General features: G+C 37.0%; 1 protein-coding gene across 4 annotated transcripts in view; it reads right to left on the bottom strand.

The window, feature by feature from the left end:
- Positions 1-25,067, bottom strand: part of LOC104131806 (catenin alpha-2) — a 468,889-nt gene that overhangs the window by 86,841 nt on the left and 356,981 nt on the right. For all 4 annotated transcript variants that reach the window (XM_009645015.2, XM_009645023.2, XM_009645031.2 and 1 more), the window contains one exon: positions 18,522-18,674. In XM_009645015.2, the coding sequence (XP_009643310.1) occupies positions 18,522-18,674 (153 nt within the window). The remainder of the gene's footprint in view (positions 1-18,521; positions 18,675-25,067) is intronic.

Genomic DNA, 25,067 nt, shown 5'->3' with positions numbered 1-25,067 from the left:
CAGATTAAGTACCGCTTGCTGCTGCACATATAATTATCATTCTGCTTGTGCGGACTTCAACAGATCGTATTCTGAGAAGGAGCCTTTCTTTTCAAGTAGGACAGTCTTACAGGAGGTTCCAGGCACCAAGTAATTTCTGCAAATGATTAAACATCATCTCTCTGTCCCTTTAGGTAATACATGCGTTCCCAGTAGATCCTTCTTGTCTTAAGACATAACTCACTCATGTAATAAGGGATGCAAATGTTTGCTATAAGAAAGAGATATTATGCTATGTCTATATTGTTAAACAAGAGAATTCCACTGACTGATCTCAGCTCTTGCATTAGCTCTTTGATCATCTTTTATTGAGAACTATAGATGAAAGTATGAGGCCAAAAGGCTTGGACTTCACTCTCCAAGGAACTGCCAAAAGAACATGGACCACCTCAGTGTCCATCAGACCAACAAACTGCAGAGCATGGAGAAGATTAAACAGAAATAGAAATATATTGCCTGACCAGTCATAAGGAATTATAACTACTCTGACATCTTACAGCACAGATGATAATCTATCATAAGAGCCATACTTGTGTAATCAATTTGAAAGACTAAACAGACCAGATCAGAGATAAAGCAGAGGACACAGGAGCAGATAAAGACATTGAAGAAAAAAAAAATCAATACTGGCAATTTAAGAAAATATATTAAATTGTTAGCACAAACCATTGCAAAACCACTTAGAACAGTCACATGCGTAAAGAGAGCAGTGTGAACCACACAAGTAAAAAGAGTTTCTAGGACAGTTGGGAAAATAGGACATCAGAGGAAGCTGCAACAGTGTTTTACAAATGCATTCTATGTAAGTGCTTGGGAGGAAAAGTAACTAGAGCTTCACGGTCTGGTGAAAATTTCAAAATGAAATTTAGGAGATTTGTGATCATTATAGGAATGAAATTCTGGAATCACCTTCCAAATAGCTCTTTGACTTACAGCTTGAAAACTTCTGGAATTTACAGATTAGAAATTGGACTGGAATTAGAAATTGAATTCTCTAAATATCCATAGAATCTAATTTCATGATTTACCATTCTTAATTGTGTTTCTTGCACTTCATTTCTATAGGATTCAACATATAAGCAGGGTTTTCAATGCCACCTGTTAAGGATTTTTTTTTTTTAAAGCAAAAAAAAAAAAAGCACTATTTGACTTTACAGGCAGCTTCCTGCACCTTCATAGCAAGTATTGACTAAAATACTCTGCACCCCTAGTAAGTACAGGATCTCATACATCCTTTGAGAAGAATTTAAGAAAATCCTGCCCTAAATGTCGTCTAACACAATGCAAGTCTCAAACAGACATCGAGATGAAAAAATAATAATGATAATTATCATGTAAGTATGACAGAGTTGCTGAATGAGGTACAAACATGAAACTTAATTTGATCACAAGAACTTCTTGAAGGTGATTATTTATATCATATGCATATATATTCTTAACTTTGTAATAAAGTTTCTTATAAAATGAAAGTAGTTTCAAATCACAATAGTCTTCCTTTATTTCTCTCTCCTGCAAGCTTTCTAAAAATCAGCTCAATAAAGATGAAATAACCCTTGTAAGATTCAGGTTTCCATTACTTTATGCACAGAAATACATATGGGCTTTTTTTTAAAAAAAAAAATCAATATTACAACAAAAATGCCATAATTACAGGATAGGACACAAAGAAAGATACACAGGAGCTTGTTTTTATTTATTATATCACTGATGAAAAAGACAAGCAGGAATAATGAAAACAAGTACAAAATCATGTGCAGAAAAAGCTGTAGAGAGCAGGATCAGTAAGTAAAAATATAGACTTCTGCCTCCCTACCGTAATAACTGCTGTGAAAGACACCTTTATTACTTAACTGCATAGAGTTGTTTTGTCCTTTTTCTTTGGAAAACACTAAAAAAGCCATCTTGAACTGGAATTAAACAGCATAGTCACATTTGGTGAAGGAAGATCAGTTTTACTATGTCTATGCCGTTAGATCATAGTACGGTTATATGTGTAATTATGTGGTATAATACAACATTGGTACTTGGTGTAATAAAAAAAAAAACAGACAGAAGCCTCTCTACAAAGCATGTGATATATTTACAGCAGCCCAAAGGAAGCATGTATTCAAATGCGTTGCTGTGTTATCTCAGATTTTTTTTAAAACAAACAAGTATTCCATAAATATTACACATTTGTAAAGACCGTGTCAAACATTTTTGACTATATGCCCATTGATTAGATTACGTAATTTTTTTGGTAATATTTGAAACTCAAATCAGTGTTTGCCAAAGTGTGAGTTGATTCAAAGTCATCCACACTTCAGCCTGACAAACAGGGTAGGAGCTGGAAGGATGGAGCCCAAATTCATATATGAAAAATGAATTCTGGACATGAGAAATAGAATAATAATCAGCTCTAAAGATTAAAAAAAACCCCTGTTGACAAAGGGTAAAAATTGCTAATAAGATCATTACCCCTCTGTCAGAAGCCAAGAGGTATAGGGTGAGTGTTCTTTTTAACCACTTTTTAATAACTACTGTCTTCTGATCTTCACTTTGCAATAGATATATAAACTTATAGTGTTTATTTTTCTTCAGGGGTTGGTATTCTCAAGTTCCTCCAGGAAGTCTCTGGCAGAAAATAAAACCTGGTCTGCTATAGATTTAGATGTGGTAGCCAAAGGTATTATCAAAAATAATGGGAAAAGGGGACACCAGGAACAGAAAACAACAGAACAATGATACCGAAAGAACAACCTTCTCAAGAAAGTGATAGTCTTGAGATTAAGTGTGTGGAACACTTTGCACAAATTTTCAGTTCCCAATATTGCAAGCCCTGTTTGTCCTCAACCTCTTTTCAATGATACTGAAAAATAAGAGTATAACGTAGGAAACACAGACTAATGAAGTCTGCAAGCACTACTACCAATGTTATTTTGGCTTCCTTGTCTTCGAGAAAACGTAAGTTTTCTAGGCATTTCATCCCTATGGTCCTCATTAAAGTCAATGGAAGTATCTTTTAATCCCATGAAACAATTATGAAAAGTAACCTCTTCATCTATTGTAATTACAGGATTGCAACTGGCTCTTGTTAGCTATTCGGCTTGCCCTACAGTATAAGAAGTTCTTGGAAGTTTATTTTATGGTAATGAAATCAGTTTAGCTATTTAAATGCTGAAAGCAGAGGTCAGCCAAGTTGCACTATGTCCCATCTGTTATGTTAAAGTTACAAGCCAAGATAGCTTTCAACACACATAAGATGGAAACAGGAGCATCTTTGGCAGACTAAAATAAGCTCAGAGAGCTCAAACAGGTTAAGATTCAACCGACCACAGGCAGCAACTGCAGGATATTATTCTTTTGCTGCAGCTTAAAAGAAATATTAGACAAACATATCTCCAGCCTGCACGAGGTGGGAAATGTTGATGCTCCCCTTAGACACATATGCCACTGGTTGTCTTACTTTCAAAGAGACTTGATATTACAGTGTGATTACAAGGGAAGAATTTGATGCAAACGAAGCATTCTGGGCTTTCATGAGAAGGTAATTAGAAGAACATAACATCCTCACCGAAAGTAACTGAGGGAAGAATCAGAAGTACGCCACAGGCAATAGCAATGACTTCTGTGGTAAAAATCTTTTACCAGACATGACTTTTGTCATAGCAGACAGGTTCACCATATGCAAGTCAACATTAGCTGTCTAAAAGGCATTTCTTTCCACCTAATTGTCTAGAGTCCCTACAACGTTGCTCAAGAGAAAGGTATCTTCAGTGTCAATGCATCCCACATATTTTGACTGACAGCCCTACTTCGGGATGGTAAGAAACACCTTTTAGAAGTACACCTCTCTATAGCAATCACCCAGAGGGTGTAGACAATAGCCATCTAAAAGGCTAAAAGATTAGTCAAAGGCAAAAGTTCAGCAAAACTAATTTCATCTTGTATATTAGAAGGGTTCTAGCTATTTAAATTTCATCTTGGAAGTATACTATGTTTACTTTTACTGCCTTATATATAGTAAAGCGTAGGCTGTATCTAATGGCTTCTAAATGCTCAAAGCTTTTTGCTCACTTGTATCTAGTTTACTATTTTAAGTGATGTGTAAATAACAAGTTAACCAAAATTCAAAAGATAGTATGGTTAAAGTCTAGAAATTGGAACAAGGAGTGTGAAAGCCTTAGTGATAAGCCACTGACAGAAATCACAGTGATCAGATGCTTTTTCTAGATCTGCCACAGGTCCACTAATGCACTCTGGGCAAATCATTTCACCTTCTAGGATGCCACCTAAAAAGTAGAGATAATATTAATGATTAAATTTAAAAACAACATTGAGCTCAACAACAACAAAATCTAATGTAAGACAAACTTTTGGCGCTCTTGAGCACTATAAGGTGTTTGAGGCAAGAAGAATCACTCACATCCTAAGATAACCCATGCTGTTGTAGTTCTAAGTTCAGTCAAGTTAGAAGCCTTGGATTTACACCTGGGTGATGGAGACTGACATTGTGCCTGTGATGATGGAGGAATACTTATCATTTTACATCAAGTGAGCTGAGGTTTTACATGTTCACTTACAGCTTGCAAAATGCCAAACATATCTTGTGTTAGACATTACAAAATGAGAAGGAATAAAAGTTGCTGTTCTGCTCTAAAGACACGGGAAATAATTCTGCTCTAAAAGAGAAAATCTATGAAGATACAAACGGCAGGTAAAGACAAGGAAGGGGATCGTATTCAGCAACAATACTGGGGAAGAATTTTTTGTATTTGTAAATCTAATGCATAAAAATGATGAATCATTCTAATGATTGCTACCAAATTTGGGTATGTTTAGATAGCACCTCATTCATTTGCAAATCAGCAAATTAAAAAATGGGGAAAGATGCAAGTTTCTAAGCAGAATTCTGAGTCTTAGTAAAAATAAAACCAAAGAAAAAGTGATTTTGGCCACGATATGGATGAAAGCGCAAATTAAAAAATGGGGAAAGATGCAAGTTTCTCAGCAGAATTCTGAGTCTTAGTAAAAATAAAACTAAAGAAAAAGATGATTTTGGCCACGATATGGATGAAAGAGAAGGTAACTTCTGCAGAAAATGGCAAAACCACAAAGATGTAAGGTAGGACTTAAGTTAAAACTGTACTTGCACATTGCACTCCAGAGCTCCTACTGCTTTCTGGCTTCTTGCCATCTCATTCTCTGTACATCATTTTAGATGGGAAAACTGCTATCAGCGACTTTCAGAAATGAAAATATATGGTGTGACTCAGAAGTTCCTCCCTCTCTAATCCAAAAAGGGATGGAGAGGAGAAAGAAAAAAAAAACCAAAAAACCCCAAACCCCCAACTTTCACCTGGGGCAGGGGGTGATGGCAGTGGTGGAAATAATGAATTCTAGAATATTACAGTATGTTTGAAAGATTCACTAACCTCAGTTTTAATTGAGCAGACAGTAAATAAAAGAATGACTGAAAATAATCAGATTAAATTAATGATTTATGACCGTAACGCTTTTATCTGTTAAGCTTTTGAAAATCATGTGTCACAAATTAATATAATTAATATTTTGCACTCATGGAGAACCTTTTGTATAAGGTTGCCAAAGATCTATTCATGCTATCTAGATTTACCATTATTCAATAAAACAGGCAAAGCTTACAGTAATATTGAGATACCGGTGTGCAACACAAGGTACAGAATTTGATCTTCTCTTGCTTTCTCTTATACTGACTGTGAATGTGGAATGTTACAGGTTCCTACTTGTGTTATTTAAGTGTTTGACTTTCTTTAAACCAGTGGCTGTCAAGGTAACTTAGTGACTAGTTCCAATACTATGTATGGTTGGAGGTTTAATATTGTCAGGACGGTGGTAGCTGCAACTGCTACCATTTCTGCTGTACACTTCAATTTTTGTAACCTGAACCAACAAAATTACCAAACATGTTTTTGTTAAAAGGAATGTCTTTCGATATTGTTATTATCTGAGAGGGATAATGCAAAGCCTCAGCTCTTTTCCTCTCCTACCCAGCTATATCGGCATCCCAGCAAGAATAGCTATCCTGCTGAGAAAGTTACACTCTGAGCCAAATAAGGTATCATCATTGCTTCTTTCTCATTTTTCCCTCACCTATCTAAAAAATTCTATATGTTAATTCCCTTGTTCTTCTGTTAATATACATTATTAAGTGCCTTTATCTTCCTTCTGATATCATGACAATTGCATTTTTTTTGGCAACAAAACCACATCCATGGGACATCTCAGTCATGTCACAAACAGCTGTTCTTAACCATCTCTTTGGGCATGGTACAATGTACCAGTCCCTCTACACTACAGAACAGCATGCATTGTGTGTTGGAAAGGTAACGACTGATCTGCTACACACTCTGAATATCTATGGGTAAGAATTGTACTTATTTTCATTACAAGTAAAAGAAAAACTTAAGTCATTTAATTGGTACCTCAAAGGGTACAACTCTGGAATAACGCACTATAGGGAGACACGTACCACCACCGTTTTTGACTCTTTGATAAAAGGTTCTCATTACAAAGTGATGACTTTACTTTCTCACCTAGGTATAATGACCCAGACATTAGGGCGATATCACTAAGGCAAGTCACTCATTTTTTAGAAGACAGACCTCTATTCCACAATCCTTTTGATTGCGAGGAGCATGGGCATTGATAAAATCTTGAATTTTCCTCCCTTCTCTATCTTGTGCTTTCAAGCATAAAGTATTGTAAAGAGATTAAGGCTTACAGAACCTCTTTTCCTGAACTTTTGAAGTCTTGGAACCAATTCAGGATCATCAAAACACAGTTTTACCTGGAGTTTTATAACCTGTGTACTGTGAAACTAAACTTTCTGTTGAGATTACACTTTCATGCTAAAATCCTTTTCTTGGCTACTTATAAATTTCTTAAGAAGTTGTCCTCAGGCTGAAGTTCCTCATGCTTTCTCTGAAGCCATAGAAAAAACTTCCTGGAACTTGGAAGAAAATCTACTTAATTATTTGATTTGATTTTTCAGAACTCTGAACTTGGAAATAAACCAATAAAACCAATGACTTTGCATGCTAAGCCAAGCTTCATTTATTATAATCAATATCTCAATGGATTTTCTACTGAAACGTGATCCACATGTTTGTTATGTTATTCTAACAGAGTAGTGAGGTGGTTTTTTGTTTGGAAACCTATCTCCAAATTAAGGTATAAAAAAACCACTAAGGAAACTTGTTGTTAGGCTTATAGTATTTTACTTAGTAATATCTCGTTATGTTCTAAATGAGTTTAGTATTATATTTAATTTATGAGGTATAGCAGGGTTGCACTACAGGGTTTTCAATGTATCTTTTCCTTCATCACTGAGGAAGTTTTTACCTAGGAAGATTATGATTGAGAATACTTACTCTCTGGATCCACATCTACATGAAATTATGAGTTTTCTTGTTGAATCCATGGATAGTCAATAAGTAGAAAAATGAGTAAACTCTTAAAAAAAATCTAGTCCCATAGAATCATAGAATGTTTAGGGTTGGAAGGGACCACTAGTGGTCATCTAGTCCAACCCCCCTGCAGTGAGCAGGGACACTGCTAACTAGATCAGGTTGCTCAGAGCCCCATCCAACCTGGCCACATCCAGCAGCAGCATTACAAGCACATATAAATAACTTCACTGACAGTTCACTCTAAACCCTTCTCTTCTTCCAGTAGCCCTCCCAGATTCTTATTTCTCACAGCCTGCCCTGTGTCCATTCATAGCATCATCCTGATTTGTTACCATTTCCCACCCACAATTCTGTAGCAAAAGCTTCCAGCAAGAGATGCAAATTTTGTCCAAATAACAACTATCCTGGGGGAAACAAGGACATGGTTTATCTGACTCTGCTGGTAATCTTGAGGATCTATTTTGACAGAAAACTATTTTGAAGCTGCCCAGGCCGTCCAATGCTTAGACTATAGGTGTGAAAACACAGTAACAATAGTTATTGAACTTATCTAAAATGGGAAAAGGTGCATTTCATTACTGAAAACACCTGGAATTTCAGGAAGACACAAAACATTGATGTGACAAGATTTTTTCATTCAAGTAAAGCCAGAAAACACTATGCCTACAGGTATTACTTCCATCTAGTAAATGCTAAGAAAAACTAGGAAATTTTATGTTTATACATAGGATACAAGCGAAATTGCTGAAAAAATGGGTGGTATAGAGACAAGTCACACAACTAATTAAACTTTTTTTGGGGAAAAAAAAAAGGCTTTTAGGAAGACACCAAAGGACCTGATTTAATAGCCTAAAGTATGGGAGTTGTTGGATCAAAATTTGCAAGCATCTACACAGAGAACAGATTTATTACAAGAAAGGTCCTTCTTAAACAAGGTGCAGATGAGACGTGGAACAAACCTTAAGCTTTTGTTTAGTACTGAGGGGAATTCACTGTTGAAGTTATTTGGCATCATTGATTACAGATTCATTATCAGTGAAAGGTATCTAATCAAAACTTGGTGTGGAGGAGTTTTGGTCTTCCAGAATACTAAATACACCAGGACGTTGTAAATATACCACAGGAAATGGATGTGGGTGTCACTATGAACACTAAAACACAATTTATGGCAAAGTTCCCAGCATAACCCTCTGCAACAGCAACTTTGAAAAGCCAGCATCACTGACTAGGAACATTTAGGCAATAAGGATGATTTTGATATCCATGCACTACCAACTAAATAGCTACTGCCTTGGCACTGTAGCAGAAGCAGTAGAATATACCTCTGATGGGTGCCATCACCATAACCACTACGCTTGTTAGAATCTAGCTAACAGGATACAGGAAAAAACCCAGGACAGAGCACACTGTGACCCACTCATGGCCTAAGCTAAAGCACCACAGACACTCCTGTACAACTCCAGTGTACCTATGACATAAGTATTTGGAGATGATGATTTTTGCATTTGCATACTTTGTTCTGGATTAATAAACTTTGTTACTCAAGGGCCTGTATTTGAAATTTTGCCATATATATATAACTTGATTGCAATCTTTTTAAAAAAATCAAACCTGCGATGACTTTTGCTCAAAATCATGAGATTTCTTGATTACAGTTTCTTTTTTTACATCAGGTCAAAACTCCATCATTAACCATGCCATTCTGTCCTCAAGTCTTTGACATGGCTTTTCCTTGTGAATCTTCTGCTGATTTTTTGAGCGCGTCCGAATGCTCTCCTTTATTTCTGACTCATTATTTTCTTGTACATGCTCTTTTCAGTCTCCTCAGAAGTACTTACTGCTTTTACTGAACTTTTTGGCTTCTTAAGTCGTTCTAGCCCCTCTATCTCCGTCCTGCATGCTGGAAATGAATCAGTCATGGATGACAAATTCCCTTTCTCCACAGTAATAGGAGCTGCTTGTTTTATTTCCTACTTTGCTGTGAGTTTGGAATATCAGCATAGCTTCTTGTATTTCATCCTTTCTTTTATTCCCCACCATTCCCATTTTTTCTTCTTAAATTTCATGCTCTAAAACCGGTTATTTGATTAAACTCTTCCTTCTTACAGTGAAACCTAAAGACGCGTAAGTAAAAGCACTGTTCTTAATATTCACTGATTGAAATATAACCATGTTAATACATCACAGAACAAAGGCCAAGATGCTAAACATTTTACGTAGCACTAAAACATTAACCTGTCTTGAGCTGCAAAAACTAATCGAAACATGCAGCTTCTAGAGTATGGATCCAAGTACCCTTTTTAAAGCAGCACTGGGAAAAGCATCAGTTATGGATAGGCCTTGTTACCAGAGACACAAAAAAACCACTTTATAAAATAGGATATGAGAATAAAAATACAGAACAGGGGTAGCTGGGTGAAGATGTCTAGAATATATCGCCTTTGAATAACTAACATGCCAACTATCTCATTCTCCCTGTCTTCAAAAGCACATATTCCCTTTGGATCCCCACAGCTGACAACCAGAGGTAGGAAAGGTGTCTGCATTACACAACACATTGAGGACAGTCACACGAAAAGAAGAAATTAAGAAATTAATGGATGGAAGCCATTCTGAACATTAAAAACACAAGTCTTGAAGTCAACACAGTAACAAGAGAGCCTGGCTCTGGGTTCATCTTGAAAACTTATCTAGTGCCCTTACTACATCTGAAATGGATTGAAAGACTAGGAAGCTAGTAGCAATCAGCTGTGGCACTAGATGTATTTTGACCCGATATATCCTAACTACAGGATATCCTGTTAGTCCAGAGAGATAGGTTTGCTCAAATTAATCTTTGGCCCTTTTAGCTTCAACTCTTTATCTTACTACAGACCACCCTACCTGCTCTAACAAATCCTTCTTCCAGTTGCTAGAAAGAACAGTCCATGTGAGACAAAAAGGCAGTCTCCTAAGTGATGCCCTGCTGACACACGAGCAAAGCAAGTCATGGCATGTGACTATCAGAAGGACAGGCAATTACCATCTTTTATTAACCTCTCTCAAAGGTTGATACCACTTAATGAACCTCCCACTTCCAATTGCAATCCATTCTTTGGGGTAAGAGATCACTTTCCGCCACGTTGCCAAAAAGCTAATAGGTGGATCAGTGCAAAACGCTAGTAATATGTTTCATCTGCTAAGAGAAGAGGCTTTCATATTTGCTGCCTAGAGAAAAGAAATATTAAAAAAAAACCCAGACCTAAAAGAAACTGAAGGTAGGTAAACTACACACCTGCCAGTATTGATTTCTAGTTGCTAAACAGAGTGGGCTGAGCAGCCATTCAGCTGGGAATTTTACACCCTGTCATCACACAGATGCCATGGATTCATCTTGACAATTTGAGAGCAATGTTTCTGATAACAACTAGTTTTACTTCTCTCATTGATGAGGGAGTAATTAAGAAAGGCTTGTATCTGTCTCAGGAGCTTCCACTTACTTTCATCTCTTCCCTGATGGAAGAGATGACACGCCTGTAAATAAAAATCGTATCTATCAGAAGTGTTCAAGTTCAAAGTAAAAGGACATTTAGGTTCCAGAGGGCCCCTTCCACTAACAGGTTTACATATTCACTCCCTTCAAAGAAGTTCTTCCTATGGAAGAGGTAGGGGATGATTTCCAGCATAGATGCTGCATGGCATCTTAGTATACTAAGGTTACAAAGTCAAACAACCTGTTAGGAGGAGCTAAACCCGAAATTTATGTAATCAATTAAACAGGTACCAAGAGCTCTTAATTGTATTATTAGTAAGTTTACACCACATGGACTACAATGTCATTGGATTGTATGAGATAGTAGACATAAATGGATACTAGTCATTTTATTTTGGGAAAATGTACCACATGAATCACATAGCACAGTAGCATGATCAGACTGGACAAGTGAGTCCCCAGCTATGCAGGTGTTATTCTCTAGGAAAATATTTTTAAAAAATTACTCAGCGATTTAAAAGGGGAGTAATTGGACTTCAAGTCTTTTACAGATGTTGTAAATAAGCATGGTTAAAAATTAGTTTTCTTTAAAAAAAAATCAGCTAACTGGAAAATATTTTGAAATTACTAAGAATATATTTTTCTGCAAGAAGAAAACCAGCTATTTCTCATGAAAATAATTAATAGAATATACAAAGAAAAGAGATGTTAAAAAATTAGAGCAAAAAAGTGAAGTGGCCAAAGTACATTTTCCTTTGTAGAAAATCCTCCAGGGTTTGGTTTTTCTTTTTTCCAATGAGTAAATCACATAATACAGTCATTTGTTAACGAATGAAGACCTATAGGAAATCAGATAACAGAACCAGAACAGCACTAGTTTTATGTCTACATCCTCAAAGCTAGAGATGCATTCAAGTTGACATGGAGATTCTGCAGCAATTTACCACCCACTTCTTAAATTTTGTACTCACCTGGGAAGGAAAAATAAGAACTATCATTACCTACAGGTTGCTAACTTTATGTAGCAGTGGCTTGTTATGCACATTACAGAAAGATGCATGAACAAAGAAAATCCTTCAACCCTTTTGGTGTTGCTATGAGATGTAGCAGCTTAGCAGTGTAAGAAGAAAGGGAAAGGACAAATGAATAGAAAATGATTACTCGAGATAATTATGACCTAACAGATTCTGGCATGCTTGTTTACCAGGGTGTTTATTAGTAAGATGAAAATTTAGAAACAGGACTATATTGCCAAAGAAGCCATCAGATAAGGAATTTCCTCCCCTTTCAGCCATCCTTGATTCCTGGCTTTTATCAGAAATCTGTTAAGGTCAAGTGTTGGGGGACCAGCATCCAGGGCCTTCAGCATCTGCTGTAGCCAAGTCCTCCATTGTCAAATTGTTTAGTTTCACCCATGTTTCCATGTTAACGATGCAGCCTGCAGGTCACAGGCAGGTTGTGCAACTGTTTCCTCCTACAGCTGACTTTGCGAGCCTCAGGGCTGGATCCATGTTGCCTGAAGGCAGAGATGGCTTTGGGATGAAAGCAATCTTGAAAATGTAAGCATTGATTATTTAACTCCTATCTTCTTCAGGGACAGGTACACAAGAGGCCCAAAAAGTCACGAATCAGCAGTTTTTTCTGTGCCTTACCTTTTCTATAAGGCAATTTGATTTCATTTCAGCATTAATTTAGAAATGAGAAGATGAAACTGGCATAGAACCCAATTTCCAGTGGCTAATGCAAGTAAAAAAGCAAGAGTAAAGAGTTCACCAATGACATAGCATTACCAGAAAGTTTTATTCTGAAAGACTTTGAGTTCATTTTTGCCTCAAAGACATATGCACCTCCAAGGTGAAGAGATGGACTAACTAGATCCAGCTGCAGCAGGGACTCAGAAGAAAGAAACGCAAAGGGTTCAAGCTTTTCATGATCTCATTGCAGATAACTGGACTCGTGGTTTTAGCTATTGTCATTGTACTCATGATGTTTATTAGGAATTAACATCTGTTGCCCATGCAGGGAAGAAAGGCCTGAGATGGAAACTAAAACTAAAATGAGCAGATAAAACACTAGGGCCCTGAGGTAGCCCACAGCTTTAATTTCAAATAAAATCTCTCAACTTGAAGGGCTTGAATTAAACTAATCTATGACTTTCTTAACACTCCTTGATTAGACCCAGGGATTACTATCTTCTAAATATTATTTCTTAACTCCCTTAATGTCAACTGAAAGACAAATAGAAGAATAAAAGCTGATCAGTGTGTAAGAGGAAACCCAGATATGTATACATTTTTCATGACAAAAGTTGGATACAGAAGCTATGAAAGAACATGGACACTTTTTCTTCATTACCAGAAGAAAACAGCTAGTTCTGTATACTCTGATAAAGTAGTGATGTGCACTTAAATAAAAAAAAGAATAGAGCAATTCAAGTATGGACAGCATTTGTGAAATATATCAATAGGAACGCCATTTGTTCCTTGAAAATTGCAGAAATAAACAAGCCAAATTTTTTTCCTCTTAGGCTTGTTGCTCTGGGCTTTGTCTATCTTAAATGAAAATCCAACTCAGTTCATGAACTTGCACCATATTTACAAAAGCACAAACAAAAGATTGTTATTTATTCCCTATGGAGATCACTTGTACTTCCTGAAAGTGGGCAAGAGTGCCATGCTGTAAACTGTCACGAGTTCCATCGACCTCAAGTGCATCGCAGATTTGCACAGAAGTCCTTAACTCCCTAAGAGAAAATCTAGCTTTGTGTTTCTAAGGGACAAAACACTCTGTATGCTTTTCTGCAAGAGATTTCTGGAATGAAAAAATACTGGGTGGGATATTAGTTCTCTTACAGCTGATGTAAATCTAGATTAAACTCACTGTTGATCACCATAGTAAAATTTCCTTTCACTTTTTTTCCCTCTCTCACCTCATGACTAAATCCAAGAAAATTCCAGGGGGAATTGAGGAGGTCCCATTTCTTTTTTTGTGTGTCCTGTGCATGCTAGCAGTGTTTTTTCCCCTTCTGTCATCAGTGTGCAAGCCTATTTCCACGTTTGTGATGGGAAAACGTGTAATCAGTCTGAATTAGGGAGCTACAAATAATACAGCTCTTGGAAACCAAAAGGTGGCCTGCATTGTGCCTTATAAAGGATTTCAAACACTAACTTTTTTTTTCCCCTCAACATCGTAAAAGAAAAAAAAACCAAACCCCTAAACTCCCCAAAGTAACCCCAGTATCCTCTTTAAAGTGGCAATTACACAGTCAGGAGAAAGTTAATAAAGACTCCTGCAAGCCTAATGGACAGAAAGATTATAAAATAGAAACAGAAATGCTGCTGCTAGGTTTCATCTGCTACAAATTACTATCCAACCTTGTGGTACTATTGATTTCCTTGCACTATATCAAATTTTAATCACCATAAACCATTGACTAACACAGTTCTTCCAATAGCCAAGTATTCTTAGAAGATAACTTTGATTATTTTGGGTGTCTCAAGAATTCTTTAAGTTTGTATAAGATGAAACTGATAGATACACATAGGTCCCACAAAATTATTCATAAAAAATAATTCATGCAAAACTGGTAAGGCACTGTCTTTTCAGAATATTATTTTTAGGTGTTTCAGATTTGGTGCTGTATCAGTTCATGCTAAAGAACAAAAATCTCCTTCATTCTAATTTTATCAGAAATAAGTTTCAAGGAAGAATAATGCAACCGGATTTAACTCTTGTAAAAGTTCTTGCATCAGCAAATGGTGAAGTCCTTCCATAAAAATACCTACCCAAACCTAAATCATTAGTAGATCTCTCTTGGACTTTTCTCCATCCTGGTGAGGATGGAAAGCCTGATCCAATCCAGTAATTTAACCAGAAGGCCCTATAATCTGAATTTTCACAGTTCTTAATTGAACTTCAAACATGCTGATGTTTCCTGTTGAAAGCAACTAAACACCTTGCTATCATGGCTCTTAAGAGTTTACTGGATGCTGAATTTCATCTCTCAGGAAAACTGGTTGGATTTAATAATTTAATTTTGCAAGAAAGAGTTCAGAGGACTAACAGTTAAACCAAGGAAGCTTTACTAAACAGAACACTAAAAATTAATTAATTAGCTGCCATATAGTGCTTTGATCGATGCATTAAATAAATCTGAGCTGATTTATCAGTCAAGTGCCTTTGTGTGGTAGGTATTAGAATCATCTGCCATTAACCTTATGCTAAAAATTAAGGTGCCTGGATACCGAAGTTAAATGACTTCCCAAGGTCACATTTGAAGCAAGCAATACAACTCAGGCATATACTGACTTTCAATCATTAGAGATAATTTTTTAAAAAAACATTAAATGGATTCATGAGGTAAAGATCACGACCTGGAAAGGCACCGTCACGTCTCTAACTTCAGTTTCAAAAGGCAGAGAAGTTGAGAGACGACTGCTGAAATACGATTTTAAGAAAAGGAGTCTGGATTGGTACCATATAAATTCTGGTTTATTATATTATTATTTTTTACCCCAAGTATCTGTATGACAATTTGAGTCATTTTGGATGATTCACATGACCGTTAAGCTGGGTGTCATTCTTGAAGAGCTCTGCCTTCTTGGGATCTGGTGGGAGCCTGAGACAAGAAGGCTTCTAAACAGAGGTATCACAGCTAAAATACCTCAAGTTTCATGGGATGACAGACACCTTACTCCAGGTTCCCAACATAACCCATAGACAAAACTGGTTGTCAGTGAATGTCTAGAAAAATGAGAATTCATCTCTGTGGTTATTATTCTCAAATGAGGCATATCATAGCAAGTAAAGTGAACAGCAAAAGACAAAATGTTATGATAAGAGGCGGGGAAGGGAAAAGACAAATAATGAAAGCCACTCTTAACAGAAGATTTAGGTATTCTCCAATGTGGACTATAAAAGAAAGTTAACTTCCATAAGCCTCATTCTTACAGTGTATATTTTTGAAAACGTATTGACTATGCAAAGAAAATGTTGCCATTTGTATTCATCAAATATCAATAAATGAATTTGCTTTTCTCAGAATGGTAAAATGTAGCTTTTACACAAAGAAGGATTAAAACACGAGTTATCTTTCCTGACCTTTTGATAGACTTACTATTGGGTCTGGTAAGACATCCAAGAAATTCAGATTCGGATTTTAAAATTAATGATTAATATTATAGTTTTCACAGTATTGGATTTGCAGTGCCAAATTCCTCTAACATAAGCAAGTTGAACTGCCACATACTTCAGTGGAACTGTGTTTGCATATATTACCAAGCAGTTCTGGCCCTGTGCCTAGGAAAGGATCTACATTCTATAGTCACTTGATTATGTCTCATCTTTAAACCACATTTTACTATTTACAAAATACTTGACCCACAAAATGATAGAAGCCCATCTGCTAAGATACCATTGTGCATCGTTAAGTAAAAATGATAAAACTATTTTAAGTGCAAAATCTAGTGTACAAGGGATGTAAATCTATTCCAAATATTTATTTTCTTGTGCAGTCTGATGAACCTGAAACTTGGGCTTCAAAATTCCCCTTGCACTGGAAATTGACTTCAAGATATTTTATTACCCAAACTGGAAAGAATCCTTATAAATAAGATCTATCTAATAGAACCCATCCTCAGAAAAGGGTAAAGATGGACCCACAGGCTAGTACGAGATGTCAGAGACATACAAGAATCAATTAAGGATCTGCTTGTAATAGTCTGGAACAACCTAAATGGAATACAATATTAGGTATTAGGGCCAAGACATCTGTTGTTCCCATCGTCATTGTTTTATGGGTGAAATACCCCAAACCAACCACATAATGTTCAAAATCAGTAACCAAACTCCAGTTTGGTCTAAAGTACAAGTCTAACAATGTTAGGCTTGTAGAACCAAAGCTAGATAGCTGTAATCACTCTCTTGTTTTGTCTCTTCCAATTGAAGTTGGTTTTTTGGGGAGGGTGAGGGGATAACTATACCCTTTTAAAAAAGACATTTTTCCTCCTTTTATGTCACTACCTCTTATTATATTTTTTAAAAAGATCTACTTAGTTATTTTTAACTTTTTAATAATGCTATTAGACCAGTATTTGCAACTCTCTGTTGCAAATCTGTGGAGGAAGGGACTGCTATAATACTAACCACATATGTTCATTGCATATTATGCATAAGGCTACAGTTCTGACTGCCACTACAACATAACTATGAATATTGTAGAGGGGCTTGCTGTTTGTTTGATTTTGCTCTCTTTATAGACCTACTGGCTATTCCCTTTTTTTATTGCCACAGCTCCAGTCACTAGGCGGCAGTAACAAATCTTTGCATGATTCAGAGGAGTCAGGACTGAAAGCTGCAGACAGTCCTGTGTTCCTCCTGCAGATAACAGTAATAACCCTTAGCGTATTCAGCATTGTACAGAACCCAGCCAGAGCTTTTCAACCCCAGGACCTACCTTTAGGTGCCTACAAGTTAAGTACTATAGCAAACACCTGACTCCCAGACCCCGAATGAGGTACCTTGACTCCCTGTTTTGTACATGGGAGGAGTGCGATGCTCCAGAACAGCACCTTACCCCACTAAAAATACCCTCCCCCCCCACATATTTTGCCAGGACACTGTCTAGTTTTAGGCAATAGTAACCAAGAAACCTTTACTCCTTGCTTCAGTTCTGGTACTGGAGAATTAGTTTTAAGAACAGAAGTCATTCAAAGGTCTAGTTCAATACTTGTCAAATCAGTAGCTCGCTAATAGCATTTTCCTCTGCTGAAAAACACATGGCATGGCTAGAGAGAATGGATGTTGCAAGGGGGCTACATATTCTTCAAAATAACGCTAGTACAGAGAAGTCACTAATGCCACATAACAATATCAAGCAAACCACTGTTATATTGGTCATCAAGAAATACAAGTATTTTTCCACAGTTCTTGATCTGTTAATGTGCAAACTGAAATGAACATTACCATTATTTTATTAAAAGTCCATTCAACAAGCATCCAGGTTTCATCCTTATGTTTTGTACTCCTCAGGCTAGAATACAGCTATTTCAATATCGTCCCTGAAGACTTGAAATTATCATTTGACACAGTAGGTCTCTTCAGAAAGAGAAAATATTATATTTGTAGTACAGACCTTTCATGAGTAAATAAGGTCTTAAGGCTATGCCTTCTCTATATGTCCTTTTCACTATTTCAGTTCAGCATAACAAGCTCTTAAGTCTAGAGCTGCCTTTGGCCAGTACCAGACACAATATTGTGAAGCACATATTTGGCTTTTTACTTAATAGAAATTAAGAACTACTGTAAAGCTGAAATGCAATTTACTTCTTGTTGCTCATGACTCGACAAAATACTGGAAATACATGCTCCATTTCTTCAATGAACTACTAAAGTGCAGCACACGCTCCTCTCTGCCAGGCATCCAGACATTTGCTGTGCAATCACCGAGATAAAGTTGACCAAAACTCCTGAAACCTGTATTACAGAAAGGCTGCCTCTAACATTTCAGCCAGTATATAATTTTTCTTGCCTCTCCTAGAGAGGGAAGGTGGAAATCTAGCTCTGTCAATAAGGTCACTTACCTCAACTAACTTGTTGGCGTGTTCACGGAAGACCTGAGCGTACTCCTTCACTTCTTTCTCATTACCGCTTTTTGCAGCCTCAATGAGAACCAGTAATGGGACATTGGTCTCCAGGAACGAATCTGATATATGATCCATTACCGCCTTCCGTAGCTGTGACAAAAGAAAAGAGACCAGTAAATAAAAGGAGAATGATCAATACACATTCCCACTGTATTCATTGGCTACTTATATTTAACCATCAACGCGTCGCATCTCACAGCACTGTATGGGAGTTTAGGCTTTTTTCTTTCTTTCCTCATAGTTATATATTTGCAGCAAGCATACAAATCTCAAACACTTAGGGGCCTAGCTCTGCAAACCCCTCCTGAGATTCACGCTGACTCACACATCTAATCCTACTGGACCCAATGGATCTATATAGGACAATGGCGATTACCCACGTAATACGTTGCAAATTGATGAGAAATAAAAGCTGCGCACTACTTTAAAAAACAGTTCAGCTCACTTAAGGCCAAGTATGGATTAAGGAGCTTAACTTCAAGCAACCATTAAAAATATTAGCCTGAATATTTCTAAGCCTTCTGTAATTCCTGCACTGAATAGTATTCCAGGCAATAATGAATATTTTATTTAGCACATGCCTCGTGCTTTGTAAGCTCTTTCAAATACCTCCAACAGGTAAAACAGAAAACCTTTTAAGCATTTTCCAGGTGGATTAGAAAACATACGATAATTTATTCCAAAAGAAAACAAAAACCCCACCCTACAAGTTACTGAAGATTAAACACCTGTTATTTCATAGAAAACATCTGTTTGGAACAATATTACTGTAAGAATGATGTCACTAGCTTCTCCATTTTGCTAATAACCACTAATTAATGTCAAACTTCACTAAAATTTGAAAGACAGCCAGAAAGATAACTGAAATGTTAAGTAATTCTTCCTGGAAGCTTAATTGCTCTGTTGAAGTATGGCTCAGAAACATTTTGAGCGTGTTTTCTCCAGCTTTTTGGTTGTTAAGAAATAAAAAATGTGGACTCAAACCCAAGCTGGGAGCTATTCAGTCTGGAGGTCTGGCTAGCCATTAGTCTCCTTAAATCATGCATTTTCAGTTAGATGAAATATCAGGAAAGGTAATTTTCTTTACTTTGCGGTCCCAACGAGAAAGCTCTATCTAGCCAAGGTGTCATCAAAACACCCAGTCGTACTGAAAACTGGTATAGAGTTAGGCACTGTAAATACATGATCCAAGATGCAATTGCTGCCTGATGGCAGCAATTGTCAGCTCTATTTGAATAAGGAGAAAGGTAACTTTGAATATTTCCATTCAAGCCTGGAGCGGTGCAGTAAAAGCAAGCAAAGCAAAAGAGCACATATGCGTTTGCATGAGGTTTTCCTTTTCTTTCTCTTACAACTAAAGGTGCCAACGTATTAAGAACAGCAATTCTTAAATCCCCTTAAAAATTAATTCTACTCAGATTCTACCTGGAAAGTATTTTTCCACCTCCTAAATGATTAAAGGCACTCAGAAAAGCAAACAGTAATATAGGCAAAAGCGGGACACACACACACACACACAAAAGGGAAGAATATATCAGAGACCTGCCAACAGTTAGGAAGCTGGCGTGTGGTTGCTGCTACCTACCACATTCTCATCTTGTACTTTTGCTTTTTTTCCTCTCATCAATATGCTAATATCCACTTGCTGACTCTTATTTTATTCTTATATTGAAAACTCTTTCAGATCGCCCTTTGGGTCTGTTTGCACAGCAGTTTACATGATGAGATCCTGATCCATGAATAGTGTTCATAGGTACCACCTCAATACAAAGATAAACACTAATATTCCTCCAAATATATCACAGCATTGTAAAACAAAAAAAAACCACACACAAAGATGTTAAGTGTCAGAGAAGAGTGCACCAGCATAGCACTCTGCATTATATGGCCGATAGATTCCTAATCGCTACGTATGTCAGTCCTTCCCTACTAAATGAAGGGCTTCATCTATAGCCAGCATTAAGGGAGAGATCCTGTCAGAGAGGGTTTCTCTCCAGTTTGCTTAATCACCCTCCGTAGGTGTCCATCTCCCACCACTTGCTGAGTGTCCTGCTTTCAGCTGGGATAGAGTTAATCTTCACCCTAGTGCCTGCCATAGTGCTGTGGTTTGGATTTAGGATGAGAAGAATGTTGGTAACTCACTGATGGTTCAGTTGTTGCTGAGCAGGGCTTACGCAGAGTCAAGGACTTTTCAGCTTCCCCAGCTCTGCCAGGGGCACAAGAAGCGGGGAGGGGGCACAGCCAGGACAGCTGACCCCAACTGGCCCAAGGGCTATTCCAGACCATATGGCGTCATGCCCAGTATAGAAACTGGGGGAGTTGGCCAGGGTGGGGGAGGGCAGTGATCTCTGCTTGGGGACAGGCTGGGCATCGGTCAGTGGGTGGTGAGCAATTGCATTATGCATCACTTGTTTTGTGTATTCTTCTATCACTATTATTATTATTTTCCCCTCTTTATCTGTCTTTATCTCAACCCACAAATTTCACTTTTTTGTTTTCCCTGATTCTCTCCCCCATCCCACTGGGGAGCTGGGGAGTGAGCGAGTGGCTGCATGGTATTCAGCTGCCTGCTGGGTTAAACCACAACACTGGGAAACTCTGCTTCCAAGGCAGATGCCTCACTTCACTACCTACAGTTAGATTTTTTGAAGTCCATTGGACCAAAATATGCCAAATGGTAGTGTTTCCAAAGGAACACACAAAGATCTTAAAAATCCCATGTGGTTTCCAACTCATTCTCAGGGAAAATCCTTAAAGTTCAATGCCTTTATCAAGAAAACCTACTGCCCGGTGCACTGAAAAACAATACTTTAAATATTAAATGAACATTGACATTTCTCTGTTTATAAGGTTCCATAAGGAGCTATGCATTTCAAAGTGTTGTGTTCAATGAAGAAGCAATTTGATTTTTAATCAAGGTTAACATGTTATTATAGATCTGATTATAACAATATGCCCCATGGAACTGTAAGAAAAGACTCAGGATGTTCAAGTACGCAGCTCATTTTTGTCAGTATTAAATACCTTCAGTCTAAACCCACATACTAGAAATCCATAAAAAGGACAGTAAGAGCATCAGCTAACCAGCAATTTGGGGTTTACCACTGTAAATATACAGTAGAGTTATATCTGAATAAAAATTAATGAATAAAATGGATATCTTGTTTCTAACGGTAGCTGTATGTTGCCTTCTGCAGTTCAGAGCTGCAGCAGCTGAAAAAAAAATCTGAATTCTGGCTGTCACTGGTTTGATAAATACAAAATTAACAAATTCTGTTTTTCTATGCTGTGTTAATCATAGATGTCAGTAGCATATTTCTGACCCCTCATGTAAACATGCATTGTAATTTCTTTAAAAATTGGTTATCTGAGTTTTAGGACGCCCTTGCATTGAAGTTGAAAGGTATAGTTAACGGTTTTTATATATGCAGGAGACCACAAATTTTGCTATCCATCACCACAGGCTATAAAGAATGACTTGACAAAATCATTTGTTAAATGTGACAGGAGTACGAACGTAAGACATTCATCCAATAGCTCAAATGGATACATGACAAGGTAATATTAATTGCACAAGACAAGACATTTAAAAGTATTAGCTCAGCATTACCAGTCTATTTGATCCAATTAAGGCTATTCATCAAGGTAAATAACTACCAGAAAACTAATCTTGTATGTTCCTCTGCATACTGCAACCAAGTCCAGCCAAACTTATGGCTTATGCATCCAGAGGCTTTACCGTGTCATACAACCCCCATCAGTTCAGAAGGCAATGGGAGAAGTCTGTGACTTGAATTTAAATGGTCATAAAACACACGGTAAAAACACGTCAAGTTTTATTCTAAAACCAGAATGAGATCTTGCGCTTGTACGTACATTAACAAATGTCTTTGCAATGACTTAATTTCTGATATAAATATTATGACACAAACTATTACTCATAAGACTTTAGGGTTTTTTTTTTTTTCCCCCCCACTGAATTTTTAAGTTAGAAGTGACTTCAACATGTGGGTAGTTTCCACTACATGAAACTCCATTTGTTAGAGCGCAAAGCACATTAAATAAAGATGTTTCTTAATTCATTTTGTCATGGAGAAAACTTTATTAATTAACATATAGCTAAAAGAATAATAAGTTTTCGAGACCAGCACAAAGATATAAAAGGAAACCATTGGGACTGGCAAATATTTTTCAAGAACGAATCGTGTACCACAAGGCAGATTTTATGTCTTTCCAGTTCAGTCAATTTAGTCGGTTTACGGTGCAGAGTCAGTTGCTGGTTTTGATAGCATCATGTTCTACTGTTCTAAGCACTATTTAGGGCTGTTTTATCATTGTCGGTTCAGGGCTATAATTGAGCTCAAAGAGGTTAAACTGCCCACTGAAACCATGTTTTCCGTGGCTATATAACAATTTTAGAACCAAAATGTCTCAGTGCTCCTTACAGCCTAGTAGAGAATTAAATGCCTAATCCTGACACTGGAAGGTAAAGTCACAGCAGGAGATTAATGACTCTAACAGATTGTTAAACTCTATAAAGACTGGCAGGATAAAGCTCTCTGTAACAAAAGTTTACCAAGGAGCACCTTATTCGCCGCTTTCTATTTAACGTGCATTACAAGCTGAACCCAACGCCAGTTTGCAGCTGCAGAGCACTCCCAAGCATGTATTAATTTAATTGAAAGAGATGAAAATAAAGCCTTCTTCCACTGCAGTTAAAGTGTGTCTCCTCCAATATATTGGGAAATTGAGTTCTGGAGAATAAGACAGTGACCATTAGAAGCTACTGCGGTAGAGTGCTGCAGAGAAAGTCGCAGTCGATTCCGCACACTACAACCCCTGAAAATGTGACCAAAAAATATTAGACCAGGGGATGTGAATGCTAATGCTGTTAATTATGTCTTAATAGATTAAACAGCAAAAGGACTAACATTTAAAACACGTATCACATTTGGACATCCAAACTACAGATTTCTGGAATTTACTACACACGAATATTTAAGATTTGAGCCTAAGACAAAAACTCAGAAAAAATGTTTTCACAAAGATTTCTTCATATATTTTTCTGTGTGTGAGCTTTCTTCTCTCTAAAAAGAAACTTCCCTAGTCAGGGAGAGACTGGGGATGAATTTACTAATGTAAAGTTTTGACCAGAAATTTGAAAGAGAATAAGACACACACACAAAAAAGTTCCTCCTAGCTGTAGGTCACTACAAAGGCCTCCTCAAATTCATATACAGCCAGAAGCACAGAAGAACTTAGTTACCAAGTATTTAGGTAACTTTTTTTGGAGGAGGACGGTGTTTTATCAAAAATTTGTGACTCAGAAATTTTATACTGCCTTTTCAAAAAGTATTTTTTGGCCAGAGCAAGCCTCAGGCTTGCTAACAACATTAGGGCAGTTATATAAAAGCAAAGAAATACGTATAAACTTAGGGGAAAGACATCCACATACCCCCCAAATATATGAGTGTTATTAGGGCAAGAACTCCGTCTTGTTTCATGACTGGATAGAGCAATAAAATCCCAATGCCGATTGGAGTGCTGGGGAAATACCAAATATTTATCATTTCTAACAATGAGAATGATACAGGGCTTTAAAAAGGCAGAGAACAGTACAGAAATTACCATAAAAAAACGGAAAAACAGGACAGAAAATACAGGCAGGGACTGAAGAGTCAGTGAAATTAATAAAATTCAGAAGATAAAGACAGTAAAGCTTATTGACTCTAACTGCTTTTAAAGGGTTAATAGAGTAAGTGTTCATGTGCCATACTTGCCTTTCCACCCACCCCAGCTGCATGACCAGGCTGGCACACTAACTATTATCATCAGCTTCTCTAAAACCTAGAGATTTGGCCCCAATGAAAGCTGACGACAGCTGTCATTGGTAGATTTATCTATTGGAGTTCCAGGCAATGGCTGAAATAAGATTAAAAATTGGTTGTGTTTTGCTAAAATGGATTTCTCATAATTGTTGTCAAGAGTCATTCAAAGTCACACGCTGATCCTGCCCCATGGACAGAGAACATTGATATCTGATATTATCAATTATCATCCATAATTCTCAAAAAAGTCCTTACTGCAGTGAGATCACAACCTAGTTGTTCCCTCCCCCCCCCCCCCCCCCGTTTTCTTTCTTTGCAGTTTTTGTTGTTTTTATTCTTGTTTTGTTTTCTTCTCCTTTGCAGTAATTTCTATAAAGCAAAAACTAACCCCAAACCTTTTTATATTTCTGGTTGCTTAATAACAAGTAACATTAAAGGCATTTTATAATACTTTAGAAATAGTGTTACTGAACAAAATTAATGTCAATTAAGAAACAAATGCAATGTTGAAATCCCATTTGGAAATTAAATTCTACGTACTTTGCCAGCGCTCATAAGTCCATTAGGAGGACAGAATTACAGAAGTCTTTGGAAAAGGACTATGTTTTCCTCTATGTTTATCGTGCTCCCTATCTTGCATTATTAATAATGTACA

The sequence above is a fragment of the Egretta garzetta genome, unplaced genomic scaffold (genome assembly GCF_000687185.1).
Source record: "Egretta garzetta isolate BGI_Z169 unplaced genomic scaffold, ASM68718v1 scaffold570, whole genome shotgun sequence".
NCBI classification, from domain to species: Eukaryota; Metazoa; Chordata; class Aves; order Pelecaniformes; family Ardeidae; genus Egretta; species Egretta garzetta.
Note: the sequence above shows the minus strand (reverse complement) of the source record. Positions and strands in the feature narration are given on the sequence as shown.